Source organism: Borostomias antarcticus (assembly GCF_949987555.1).
Source record: "Borostomias antarcticus genome assembly, chromosome: 13".
NCBI classification, from domain to species: Eukaryota; Metazoa; Chordata; class Actinopteri; order Stomiiformes; family Stomiidae; genus Borostomias; species Borostomias antarcticus.
The window spans coordinates 9,182,798-9,197,088 of NC_140246.1; the positions used below are offsets into that span (position 1 = coordinate 9,182,798).

General features: G+C 50.4%; 1 protein-coding gene across 1 annotated transcript in view; it reads left to right on the forward strand.

Annotated features, from left to right (window-relative positions):
• The window catches only part of LOC311316813 (UPF0606 protein KIAA1549), a gene marked incomplete at both ends in the record, with an annotated part of 16,512 nt that extends 6,889 nt beyond the window's left edge, over positions 1–9,623 (forward strand). The window contains 15 exons of the mRNA XM_084447747.1: positions 1,279–1,465; positions 2,375–2,434; positions 3,194–3,357; positions 3,544–3,721; positions 4,019–4,203; positions 4,303–4,508; positions 4,645–4,772; positions 6,207–6,409; positions 6,498–6,730; positions 6,973–7,120; positions 7,218–7,490; positions 8,650–8,702; positions 8,848–8,978; positions 9,112–9,266; positions 9,399–9,623. Coding sequence (XP_084303873.1) covers positions 1,279–1,465; positions 2,375–2,434; positions 3,194–3,357; positions 3,544–3,721; positions 4,019–4,203; positions 4,303–4,508; positions 4,645–4,772; positions 6,207–6,409; positions 6,498–6,730; positions 6,973–7,120; positions 7,218–7,490; positions 8,650–8,702; positions 8,848–8,978; positions 9,112–9,266; positions 9,399–9,623 — 2,529 coding nt within the window. The remainder of the gene's footprint in view (positions 1–1,278; positions 1,466–2,374; positions 2,435–3,193; positions 3,358–3,543; positions 3,722–4,018; positions 4,204–4,302; positions 4,509–4,644; positions 4,773–6,206; positions 6,410–6,497; positions 6,731–6,972; positions 7,121–7,217; positions 7,491–8,649; positions 8,703–8,847; positions 8,979–9,111; positions 9,267–9,398) is intronic.
• Between the last annotated feature and the right edge of the window lie 4,668 nt (positions 9,624–14,291).

The window sequence follows — 14,291 nt, forward strand, 5'->3', positions numbered from 1 at the left end:
TGCAGGACCAGGAGGGAGGGCAGGTTGCAGCCGATCACCTTCTCGACGGAGCGGATGATGCGCTGCAGTTTTGCCCTGTCCTTGTCTGTAGCGGTGGAGTACCAGATGGTGATGGAGGAGGTGAGGATGGACTTGATGATAGAGTTGTGAAGAGTACCATCATTTCCTTTGGTAGACCAAATTTCTTCAGCTGCCTCAGGAAGTACATCCTCTGCTGTGCCATCTTCACAAGGAAGCTGTTTAGTTTCCATTTGAGGACCCAGGAGATGGTGGTGCCCAGGAAGCTTCTCCCTCAGAGATGAGTCCGTTGAGGGCGGTGTCATCTGCAAACTTCAGGAGCTTGACAGACTGGTGGCTGGAGGTGCAGCTGTTGGTGTTCAGGGAGAAGAGTAGGGGGGAAAGGACGCAGCCCTGGGGGGAGCCGATGTTGATGGACCTGGAGTCGGAGAGGTTTTTGACCCGCTTTAAGTGTTGTTTCCTGTCAGACAGGAAGTCAGTGATCCACCTGCAGGTAGAGTTGGGCACCTGCAGCTTGGAGAGCTCGTACTCCAGTGTGGGCAGGAGGATGATGTTGAAGGCAGAGATGAAATCCACAAACAGGATCCTGGCGTAGGTGTCTGCGTGTTCCAGATGCTGAAGAATGTAGTGAAGGGCCATGCTTACTGCGTCGTCCACAGACCTGTTTGCTCTGTAGGTGAACTGCAGAGGATCCAGGAGTGGGCCCGTGATGGATTTGAGGTGCAGCAGAACAAGGTTCTCAAAGACCTTCATTACTACAGAGGTCAGGGTGATGGGCCTGTAGTCATTTAGGCCAGTGATATTTGCCTTCTTGGGACAGGGATGATGGTGGAGGTCTTGAAGCAGGCTGGAATGTCTCTAGTGAGGTGTTGAAGATGTCAGTGAGGAGGACAGTTGATCAGCGCAGAACTTCATCATGGAGGGGGAGACAGAGTCTGGTCCAGCTGCTTTCCGGGGGTTCTGTCTCCTGAACAGGCGGTTCCCATCCTTTTCTAGGATGGTGAGGGGCTGTGCTGCAGTGGGGGGGGGGGAGGGGGTTGGGCAGCTATGGGGTGGTCCGGGCCCTTTTTGTAATGGGGGCTGGGTTGATGGGGCTGTTGGGTTGGGGAGGCAGAGGGGGTTTGTCAGATCTGCAGTAGAACTCGTAAAGGTCGTTTTTCGCGAGCTGCTTTGCTTCAGGCGGTTTTAAAACGTCTCTAGCGATGCGTCTCGGTGTGATCACGGGTTAACTGTGTGTGTTTGTGTGTGTGTTCACTACAGCTCCTGAACATCACCATGGGGGTGGTGAAGCCTGTGGGCGAGCAGAAGGTTCCGGTGGACATCGTCTTTGCAGTGCGTGATGGACGGGGCTTCTTGCTGGGGTCAGAGGTCAGCGACCACCTGAGGAAGCTGAGCGTGGTTGAGTTCAGCTTCTACCTGGGCTTCCCCACGCTGCAGATCGCAGAGCGTGAGTCACACACACACGCACCCTCAAACACCACGCCTCACACACACACGCACCCTCAAACATCACGCCTCACACACACACGCACCCTCAAACACCACGCCTCACACACACACGCACCCTCAATCACCACACCTCACACACACACGCACCCTCAAACACCACGCCTCACACACACACGCACCCTCAAACACCACGCCTCACACACGCACGCACCCTCAAACACCACGCCTCACACACACACGCACCCTCAAACACCACGCCTCACACACACACGCACCCTCAATCACCACACCTCACACACACACGCACCCTCAAACACCACGCCTCACACACACACGCACCCTCAAACACCACGCCTCACACACACACGCACCCTCAAACACCACACCTCACACACACACGCACCCTCAAACACCACGCCTCACACACACACGCACCCTCAAACACCACGCCTCACACACACACGCACCCTCAATCACCACGCCTCACACACACACGCACCCTCAAACACCACGCCTCACACACACACGCACCCTCAAACACCACGCCTCACACACACACGCACCTTCAATCACCACGCCTCACACACACACGCACCCTCAATCACCACGCCTCACACACACACGCACCCTCAAACACCACGCCTCACACACACACGCACCCTCAAACACCACGCCTCACACACACACGCACCCTCAATCACCACGCCTCACACACACACGCACCCTCAAACACCACGCCTCACACACACACGCACCCTCAAACCCCACGCCTCAAACGCATCCTCGGAATTACATAATCAAAGTACTTAGTAGACAGAGTAACCAGTATCTCCCTCTCTCCTACTACCCGTGTGTGTGTGTGTGTGTGTGTGTGTGTGTGTGTGTGTGTGTGTCTGTGTGTCTATAGCGTTCCACTACCCAGAGCTGAACATCTCTCACCATCTCCGCTCCACTTGGGTTCGCACAGGTAATCCTCACTCTGGCTTCAGCTAAATAAAATAAAAAAGTATGGGAGCAGAATCTGAAAACAAGCGTGTGTCCAATCCAATCCAACTTTATCTATAGAACACATTTAAAAACCAAAGTGCTTTACATCAATCAAACAAACACAGAAACACAGTAGCAAATACAAGATTCAAGCTTCAAGATTTCCTTTATTGTCATTGTAACATTGCTGGTACAACGAAATTAAAACTCACACCTAACGGGGCTTCAATATAAAATAGAAAACTAGATAAATAATAAAATAGAAATATTTGTAAAAGTACACTAACACATTCACACTCACACCATTATATACACACGCACACACTATATACAGTATAAATAGCTAAATATTTACATATTTACAGAAAATTAAGACAATATGTGAAAAAGATGTGGCTAAATACGTGGTATTAAAACGCCAGGGAGAAATAATGTGTTTTAACATACATTTGGGGACAATTAGAAATGACTGGTTAGCAGACCTCAGAGACCGAAGAGGGACATATGGGTGAAGGAGGCCAGAGAGGTAGGAAGGAGCCAACCCATTCAAGGCTTTAATGGCAAACATTAAAATCTTAAAATGAATCCTAAAGTGCACAGGGAGCCAATGGAGGGAGGCCAGAACAGGAGTAATGTGCTCTCGCTTACGTGTTCCTGTCAGGAGCTGAGCAGCAGCATTTTGTACAAACTGTAAGCGTGTGTGTGTGTGTGTGTGTGTGTGTGCGTGTGTGTGCTCCAGTGTTACTGGGTGTCCAGGAACAGACAGTGACTGAGCGGAGCTTCAAAGCTCGCCTGGAGAGACGCCTGGCACTGCTGCTGGAGGAGGGGCTAGGGGCGGGGCTAGGGGAGGGGGGCAGACGACGCTGGAAGAGAGCTACCGTGGTGGGCAACAACAGCATACAGGTACACACATACTTACGTCACGTGTATATAAACACACACATGCAGGCTTGCACACACACACTTACATGTATATACACACACACACATATGCAGGCTTGCACACACACACACACACACACACACACACACACATACAGTATATAATGAATGGATAAACTCTCACACACTCTCGTTTCTTGTCCCCAGGTGGTGCACGTGTCTCGGATGTCCGGGCCGGAGCGCCCCCTGGAGGTGATGTATTTCGTGGAGGGGCCGGGGGGAGAGAGGTTACCTGCCGATGTCACCGCCGCCACCCTCAACCGTCTGGACCTGCAGAGAGCCGCTATCGTACTGGGTCACCGCGTCCAGAGACCCCTCGCCCAGCGTGAGTGTGTGTGTGAGTGTGTATGTGTGAGAGTGTATGTGTGTGAGTGAGTGTGTATTTGCGTGTGTGTGTGTGTGGGTGTGTGTGTGTGTGTGCATATGAGCAATAGAGAGATGGAGTCATGCTGATAGCGTTGGTAGTTAAAGCTGTTTGTGTTTCTTTTCCTGATTCATATTGACATATGATTCATAGCACTGCATTCAACTGATATATAACAACCCCGGTGTGTTTGTTACCCGTGTGTGTGTGGGTGTGCATGTGTGCGTGTGTGTGCATGTGCACGCGTGTGTTCTGCAGCTGTGGAGACCATATCGGTGCCCCCATCGGAGACCCAGAGCAGCAGTATCTGGCTGATCGTGGGCGTGGTAGTGCCGGTGCTGCTGGCCATCATTATCATCATCATCCTCTACTGGAAACTGTGCGGCTCGGAGAAGCTGGAGTTCCAGCCGGACGCCATTAACACCATTCAGCAGAGACAGAAGGTCAGGGCGTGTGCGCCACACACACACACACACACACACACACACACACAAAACACAGACACAGCTGATGTCCGTGGTTCTCTGTCTCTCTCCCTCTAGCTGCAGGCTCCCAGTGTGAAGGGCTTCGACTTCGCCAAGCTACACCTGGGTCAGCACAGTAAGGATGACATCATGGTGATCCAGGAGCCCGGGCCCCTCCCCGCGCCCGTCAAAGAGGTCACGCCCTCCGAGGGCGGCGACCTAAACACGCCCAAATCCAAGGGCTCCTCCACCAAGGCGTCCCGCCCGAGTCGTCGCAGAGGGAGGTTAGTAACACACGCGCACAAATACACACATAGACGCACACACACACACACAACACACATGAACACTCAAATACACGCCAACACACATTTCCGCAGACATGCATACCAATGTCTGCTTCTCTCTTTGATTGGCCAGGCTATCGCCATCAGATGGAGATTCTCTAGGCAGTGACCAATCGAGCGGCCGGGAATCGGCCGAGGAGAGCACCAGGCCGGCGGTCACGCCCAGTGAAGCCAAACAGAACAGGAAGACGCCCAAAAATGGTAAGAGACACTCCGCGTGTCCCATATGTTTACCTTAACCCACCTTCTCTGGCTGGACAGACATGAGTCACAGGACCACGCTGAAATGCAAGCAAGAGGGAGAGAAAGAGTGAGGATTAAAGCAGCTGGGGCGTTGGGAGAGAGAAAGTGTGTGTGTGTGTGTGTGTGTGTGTGTGTGTGTGTGTGTGTGTGTGTGTGTGTGTGTGTGTGTGTGTGTGTGTGTGTGTGTGTGTGTGTGTGTGTGTGTGTGTGTGTGTGCGTGCGTGCGAGCGTGCGTGCGTGTGTGCGCAAGCGTGTTTGTGTGTGATAGAGAGAGACAATGTGTGTTGTGTGTTTCTGTAGGAGAAGGTGCGTGTGTGTGTGGTGTATGTGGTGTGTGTGCGCGTGTGTGTATGTGCAGTGTGTGTATGTGGAGTGTGTCTATGTGTGTGTGTGTGTGTGTGTCCATGTCCTCGCCTTGGGAGAGTTGTCTGCTGACTCAGCAGGAGAGCAGCTGATTAAAGGAGCTGCATCAAAGCAGGAGAAACAGAGAGAGAGAGAGAGAGAGAGAGAGAACAGAGAGGAATGGCAGGAGGGAAGGAAAGGTAGTGGGAGGCCACAGGGGGAGAGAGGGTGAGGTAGAGGCAGAGGTAAAGAGTTACAGTCGGTTTATACTGTCCAGAGATAAAGAGAGGAGACAAAGAAGACAGCGTTTACCCAGATAAGGCCTGTTATCTTAAGCATCATCTGAATCCCAAGCAATCAATAATGCTTTTTCTCTCTCTCCATATCTCCTCTGTCTCCACCCCCTCCTCTCTCCTCCTCTCTTTCCCGTTCTCTCTCACAGGGAGGAGTAAAATGGGTAAGACACCGTGCAATAATGCAGTATTACATGTCTATGGTGTCTGCCCTCTACTGACTCTCCCTACTCTCCTGTCCCTCCTTTCCTCTCCCCCTCTCCCTCCTTTCTCCTCCCCCTCTTCTCTCCTCTTTTCTCTGCCCTCTATGTTCTCGTCCCCCCACCTCTTCTCCCTCTCCCATCTCTCCTCTCCTCCTTTCTCTTTCCTCTCATCTCCCCCTCTCTTCTCTCCTCCATTCTCTCTCCTTCTCTCTCTTACTTTCCTCCCCTCTCTCCTCTCATATCCTCCCCTCTCTCCTCTTCCCCTCCTCTCTTCTCTCCTCTCCTCCCTCTCTCCTACCTCCTCTCTCCTCCTCCCCATTCCTCCCCTCTCCTCCTTCTCTCTCCTCTCCTCTCTCCTCTTCTGCTCTCTCTCTCCTCTCCTCCCCTCTCCCCCCCTCTCTCCTCTCCCCCTCCTCTCCCCCCCCCTCTCCTCTCCTCCCTCTCTCCTACCTCCTCTATCCTCCTCCTCTTTCCTCCCCTCTCCTCTCCTCCTTCTCTCTCCTCCCCTCCCCTCTCTCTCCTCTCCTGCTCTCTCTCTCCTCTCCTCCCCCCAGTCCCCCCCTCGGGCAGTGGGCCTGATGAGCTTCTCTCCTCCTCCTCCATCTTTGACCACGTGGACCGTCTGTCTCGGGGGTCGTCCGATGGCAACAAGCGCCAGGCCAACAAGGTCCAGCTCATCGCCATGAAGCCCCGGCCCAGCCCCCCCACACACACGCAGTCGCAAAGCCCCTCCCTCACAGAGAGAGTCAGCACAGAGGTGAGGTTACACACACCCCCTCCCCCTCCCACACACACACACACACATTGAGAGCGCCACATCATGACCAGCGTGTGTGTGTCTGCAGGTTGCCTTGAGGCACAAGTCAGAGATCGAGCACCATAGGAACAAGCTACGCCAGCGGGCTAAGAGGCGGGGCCAGTGTGAGTTCCCCTCCATGGACGACATCTTGGACGCCTTCGGGGACGGGGCTGGGCAGGGCGGGGCGGCGCAGCGGCTCTACAGCTCCGCCCACGACCACATGGACTGCATCCTGCAGGCCGACGCCCCCTCGCCGCCCACGCCCTCTGACTGCAGGAGGTGAGAGGTCATCCAAGATCACCTTTGAACTCGGAAGATGAATACGTTAAAGTTGTATGATGCACTCCGGTGCTTACACAAGGGCCAGCTCTAGGAAACTCTTAGGGTCTCTTTGCTGGCTGTCGCACACAAAACAATTTAATTCAAATTTCTCTTATTGTAACAGACTGGTGTCACTTTGTCTCCTGCTGTGTGCGTCGGTCTAATCAAGCCTCGTCCCTGTGTCTTCTCTGCTCCGCCAGGGAGAGGCGCTCTCCTCGGGGGAGGAGGAGTCAGCAGGGGAACGGCAGCCTCCCTGACACAGACAGGCTGACGGACAGAGACCGTCTGCTCACCGACCACAGCGTCACCTACAGGAAATACCCTGGATTCAACAATGTGGCCTACCTGGTGAGTCAGTACTCAATGATATAGGTAACGTACATCTGTACACACACACACACACACTCACACACACACACAAACACTCTCTCATTTTCTCCTTCAGTCGGACCCGGACCTCCCCCCTGACCACGGAAGCCCCTCCCCGAACGACGAGGTGTTCGACTCCGCCCCACCGCCGCCCCCCTACGTGCCCCCCCAGCCTTCCATCGAGGAGGCGCGGCAGCAGATGCACTCGCTATTGGACGACGCCTTTGCCCTGGTGTCACCTTCCTCTCAGGGCCCCGCCCTGCCAAGCCCCTCCCCCCAGACCCGCCCTGCCCGGCAGTGGGGTTCCTCCTCCTACCCAGCAGCCCCCACTCACAGCCCCTTCTCTGCGGTGAGTGTTTCTCTGTCCCGGTCGTACAGACTTTGGGCCTCATTCACCAACAAAGTAAAACATTTCTTAAGAAGCATTTCTTCTTCAACTCCACTTACACCGTTTCCAAGAAGATTCTGGCATTCACCAATGTTCTCACACGTGGAAACTAAGAACAGAATCTACGAACATGGAAGAGCAGTCTTAAGTAGGTTACGGACTATTCGTGCGAAAGACATGTTCATTTAAAATGATTTGTAATAATATAAAATAATATGTTATAGTAATGGTTTTCATTATTTTAGAGAGTGAAAACGAGAGTGCTGTCTTTCCAATAATAGCCTATCCCCAATGCATCAGGTTCAACTGTGTGCCCTTCTCCGGATACAGCGTTAACTGAACGAGTAGGCTAATATCATCCCATGCATCTTACTGACGCTGCTAAATATGACAGGTGGAGTCGGGTCTTTAGATTTTCATTTGGGCATGCCGTGTTGACAGCTGTGTATTTTATAGCCTAAATTTTTGTAGACTGTAGGCTATTATATAATGTATTCTATTCAGATGAAGGGATAGAAAAATATGCCATCCAACGAGCACCAAACCCATGTACTCTACCAAGAAACAGTAGCTCTTGAAGTGGAAGTGGCAATTTGAAAAGCCATTATGAAACAAAACAGTAATTTTGTAGTGACCTTTCCAGAAAAATCTACGGGATTAAATCGGACAGGAGGAGAGGATACAGGAGGTGAGGAGATAAGACAGGAAGTGATGAGATAAAACAGGAGGTGAAGAGAGGAGACAGCAGGAGAGGATAGGAGACCGGAGATGAGATGAGGAGAGGATATAGGAGGTGAGGAGATAAGAGGAGGTGAGGAGACAGGAGGCTGAGAGGAGAGGCAGAGTTTTCATGTAAAAATGTTCTCACAATGATGGTGATTTGTATTATAATTGTTTTCCTAAAAGACAGACCTTTGATTATTGGGGGGAAAATTGTGAACCTTTAGGATATGTAGTTGAGTACCCCGGGTCTAGAGCCATGGAGCCAGACTCCTACGTATGGAAGTTCATTTGTCCACAGTATTTGAGCACACCACTCTCCCGTCATTGTCTTACCTACACTGGCTTCTCTCTCTTTCTCTCTCTCTCTCTCTCTCTCTCTCTCTCTCTCCCCCCTCAGAGGTATGCAGAATTAGGGATGTCTCCAACATCAGTCCAAGGCTTGCTGCACGGGTGAGTGAGTTCAGCATGACCTTATGCCTCATGACTGTGCAAGACACACTGATGTCTTTTTGTTTCGTATGCACCAGAAGCTGCCAGTGTGCATTGAGTTCATACAAACCAATAATGATCTAGTGTGTGTGTGTGTGTGCTGCAGTCAGGGTCTGGGCTCAGGAGGGTATGTCACTGCTGGAGAGCAACAGCTGCAGGAGTCTGTGTATTCCACCAGGGGACAGTATGAGGACCCGCCCTCCTCCTCCAGACCACGTCCCGTGGGAGGCAGCACAGGTACCAAGCACAGTGTCTGTGAGTGTGTGTGTGCGTGAGAGTGAGAGTGTGTGAGAGTTATGTGTACAGTATATCAGTATGTCATTAATATTTTTGTGACATGCGTTAAAATCATGTGACGTGTGTTCAACAGGGGTCCAGCTCCACCACCTGACGCAGGTGGGCTTGTCCAGCCGGATCAGCGCGTATCCCGGCGTGGGCCGGAGTGTGTCGGGACCCACGGGCTCCAGCTGGAACCAGCAGCACTCGGACCAGGACCTATCCAGGCCGGCGGCCAGCAGGGAGAGTGTGAGTGCACAGCACAGAGCCTGCAAAGAGCACGAGACCATGTGCATGTACCGTAGTGACAATGTGGATCATATCCTCTACTTACTTACTCTCTCTTTCTTTCTTTTTTCTTCTCTCTCTCTGTCTCGGCAGGTGCTGTCGTTCCCTGAGTTCACGTCCTCCTCGGTGTTCCAGATGCCCAGTTCATCGATGCGGGACCCCTCTGCCCCCCCACTCCTCCTAGCCCCGCCCACCCCAGAATACCCTCCAGAGGATGCCTCCCCTTCTGCCCATAGCTCCGCCTCTCTCATCAAGGCCATCAGAGAGGAGCTCCGTAGACTGGCCCAGAAACAAGCTGCTGTGGCCAGCTACCCATGAACTGATCTGGGGCTGTGGTAACCAGGACAACCGAAGGGGTCAGAACTGGTTTGAACCACAACAACTCTTAAACTGTCAACACTTAATCCGGTTTGAGCTAAATCGCTCTGGCCAGTCCACAATGCCCAAACCAGTCTACAGCGCTACCCAAAACCAGTCTTGATTGTTTCTGGAACAGATTTCATTTCTTCACCTTAAGATTGCGGTACTTAACAGGGTTGACTCCTTTGTCCATCATAGTTCTTCATCTCACAGCTCGGACAGTGGTTTGGTTTCTTCAGCATTATTGAAGTGCTTCCTTCCTGTAGAGGGGTTCCCTCCCCTCCTGACCTCCCGTGGTGCTAAACGCCAGCCTCATGTCTCCTGTCATTAACCACGCATTGCCTTCAACACTCATTCATCAACCATATTGGTAAGGTCTTGCACTGTCGAGTGTTGGCAGTTGGAGTATTTTTTCCTTGGGCATGGGAACTTAAATATAGTATATACATAGTACAGAATAATACAAAAAAAGACTATAAAATATATATGTAAAGATATATAAATCCCAGTGAGCACAATATTAATGTGAGAGTTACTAATGGAGTATTGAAATGTTACTTATTTTTATTGCTATGAAAGTATACTTTAAATCCTTTATTTTGAACAAAAAAAGACCAAAATACTGTTGGGGTGTTCTATGGTTGTATTCTTCCTGTGTTTGCACTCGCTGTTGCTTTGGAGCCGGCAATGTTGTTTCTCGCTGTTGCGACGTTGCTTAGCATAGCTGCTTGCTCATGTGTTCATGTGTTGATGGTAATGAAAAAGAAAATATTAAGTCTATTGGATTTATATAGCATTTCTCACTCCGACTATAAAAATGTTTTACATTGTATGAGGCCAACAAGTCCCATCCAACACCAATGTGTAGCACCCATCTATAGCAGCAGGGCTCACAGTAGGCCAACATGCAGGTAGCAGGTCAGCCATGTTGAGACAAAATGGCAACACTTGTCTTTGAGAGTGTTTCTGCTGGTTGGAACAGCTGGGTAGCCACCCATCCTTTACAACCACTAACAATACCTGTGAAAATGTAATGTGAAATATGAATAGGATTTGATACAGTGATAATCAAGCATGTTTTTTTTTGTAGCAGAGGTGCGCTAACTAACTTTCTGATCTCGACTGGAATGTCTACGCTGGGTGAATCAGCCTATGCCTTTGAATGCTGCATCCCAGTTCTATAGAATTACTTCATCTTCCTCTCATATTCTTTCCTTCATCACCTCCTGTCCAAGGATGTGAGGGTGACAACAATGTGGAAGGAGCCTATGTTGCTTGGCCTAACTTTGGAGAAAGATACTAGGAAAGGAAGCCATTCAGAACAAGTTGTAGTTTAAGAGACAGGGAATGTTCTTTGTCTCCATCTGCTGGCCATATGGCTGCATGGTTGGTACTCACCTCTGCTAGTTGGATATTCTCTCTGTGGTGTTTTTGTAATGGCTTTGGTCTGGTGGCTAGTGATGTGAGGGCCAGTGGGAGGCGAGAGAAGGCTTTCCCATACCGTCTCTTTGCTCTTTCTACAGCATGTTGACTAAGTTCGAGGCTTTAGCTATTTTGTGATGTGCCAGTCAATGTTGTCTTCAGGCATGCTGCTAAAGATTTTGTTTAAACAAAGTGAAGAGTTGTGACACATACATAAAGTGAGTGATGAGTAGGATAACCGTGCCATTCATACATGATCCATTCAAGCACATAGTGATTATCAGGCAGTAGAAAATACACCGTAAACAGTAGCCTATAAGCGTCATTGTTTCTCTTGTTTTTCATTCCTAAATGATATTTTTGAATCTAAATGAAAATGGATATTATAATATATAAAATAAACTGGATAATAGTATGTATAAAAAGAAACAAAACATAAAATAACTATTTTATCTGTGATTTCAAAATGAACGTTGGATATCAGATCCCTCCTGGAGAGAGGCCAACACACCCTTCCTGTGGACCAATCCTGAGCCAGATCTCCTCATCTACTGGGAATATAACCTTCCCTCTTGGACCTTGCACCTGTCAGTCAGACTGTAGGACCACACCAGTGGATTCTCAGGTGCGACTGCCTACAGAATCACATGGTGCTATTACTAGAACGGACCCTCTTCTTATGTCCAGAGGGCAAGGAGCTACACACTGTTCTTCATTACCCAACAGCACCTCACCCCCTACAGACATTGGGGCTCACCTACTGTACAGTATACAGGACACACATACTGCCATCATGGAACAACAAACACACTCTCCAGGTGTTGATATTCCTGTTAGAAAAGAGAGAGGGTTCGCTCCTCTCCTCAAACTCTGGACTGGAAAGCGGAAACAGCTGCAGTTGTCTTCAGCATCTCCTGAATGTTTCATAGGATCTGTGTTTTCTAGACCTGCGTTTCATAGTTCTGTGTTTTCTAGATCTGTGATTCTCTGTGAGTCTCCTGGAGCAGTTGTGCTGGTCTGTTCGCTGACGGTTAACGGTCAGTTGCATTGCTCTCAAATGACATCACATACCTACACGTATAATCCTGTATGCCCAGAGGGCATGTGTTGATACCTGAGAGTGGGCCAGGTGTCTATAGGGCAAACAAAAACTCCCATGGTCTTAAAGGAACCTGTTCTACTCCTCTCTGTCTACTGCCCCTTCCTCTCCGTTCCTCTGTCCTTCCCCCACTCTCTCTCTCTTTCTCTCTCTCTAGCTCTCTTTTTCTCTCTCTGCTCATCTGTTCTTTAGCTCTTTCTCTGCCCCTCCCCTCTCCCCCCTCTCGTTCTCTCCCCCTCTCACTCTTTCTCTCCCTCTTTCTTTCTCTCCCTTTCTGTTCCTCTCCCCCTCCCCACTCTTGCTCTCTTTCTCTCCGTTTCTCTCTCCATCCTCTTTCTTTCTATCTATCTCTACCTTTACCTCCCACCCCCAGCCACTATCGGTGAGCAGCATCTTTGTGGTGTGTAGGGCCTGAATGGTGTGTTTAACAAACATTAAAATGTGTTCAAACCTCAAGACACTGGCAGCTATTCACTTCATATGTTGAAAAATGTCTAATAACAATCATTGTCCCCCACCCAATGAAATCCCAATGACCGTCTCTGAAAAAGAAGGGCAAATGGAACGCTACTGTATGGTCAGAAGCTGGGCCTACATTTCATACTACACTGAATCATTTGATTTGGTCGGACATTTCACAAATGCAGGAACAGCATAACTGTGTCTGCTTTGCATTGCCATGACGCAAGCAGAAAACTGACTGGTGCACATTACATCTTTCCCGGACAATTTAGGAGTCATTTGTGCAGTTTTCTGGATTTCCAGAATTGAAAGAAAGTGCTCAGGGGCCTTCTACAGTACTTTTCACGCATACTTTAGACTAGAGCTTGGGGAGTTAAATACTATACACATAAATACAAATACATATAAAATGAATAACACTTAAAACATTTCATATATTTTTATATTAATTAAGATTCATTATCACAAAGGAACACGCATCATAGGTGGGGGACATCATGGTGATGTTTGTGGATCCAGGAAAAGCATTATGCAACAGTGGGCTGAGACTTGATACCTGACCCTCATGCTCCCTCCCTTCCCACAGTCTGGAGCATTTACACGATAACCTGCTTTACAAAGGACAATGGAGAACATACCTCTCCAACCCCCCTTTCTCCCTTTCTCTCTCACTCTCACAATTGTCTCGCATCCAGTTTAAAACTGGAAGTAACCTACAGGTCAAACCCTACACCCCCTCCCGACAACTACGCTCTGCTACCTCTCAAAACTCCGCTCTTCAAGAAGTACTAACAGGGTCTGTCACGATGCTAACTTAAGAGTACTGAGTTTAAGTACAGGACGCTGAGCATAGGAGCCAAAAACAAACTTGCTTTAATCCAAAAGAAGGTCCCACAAAGGGTAACAAAGGTACAGGAGTCTCCTAGAAACATATGAGGCTCGAATGCATGGCAAAACACAGACACCTCTTAAATACAGGTGCATGCAATCAGCAACCAAACAGGTGAACCCACTTAGGGTGAGCCAAGCCCAAATCAGTCCACAAAATCCAAGTACGGTGCACTCTGCCGCCATCTGCTGGACATCTTGGGACACTATGGCGCAGTGCTGACAGTGCCCCCCTCCCGACGACCACCTCCAGGTGGGCCAGGTTTGAGAGGGTGGGCGCGGTGAAAGGCGCGGATGAGGCCAGGATCCAGGACGTGCCGGGAGGGCACCCATGAGCGCTCCTCCGGGCCGTAGCCCTCCCAGTCTATCAGGTACTGGAGGCCCCGCCCCCACCGCCGGGAATCCAGCAGCCTCCGGACGGTGTAGACCGGGCCACCAGCGATGACCCGCGGAGGAGGCGGCAGCGGGGCAGGCCTGGACAAGGGTGAGGAGAATAGAGGTTTCAATAAGGAGACATGGAACACCGGTCTCACCCGGAGAGTCCTAGGAAGTTTGAGTTTGTAAGCCACCGGGTTAACCCTCCTCTCCACAGGAAACGGGCCGATGAACCGGGGAGTGAACTTGGTGGCTGTGCGCAGAGGCAGGTTCTTGGTGGAGAGCCACACTTTCTGTCCAGGGCGGAACGTCGGGGTAGGCCGTCTCCTACGATTGGCCTGGATTCGATGGCGTTCGGTGGTGCGCGTAAGCGCAGCACG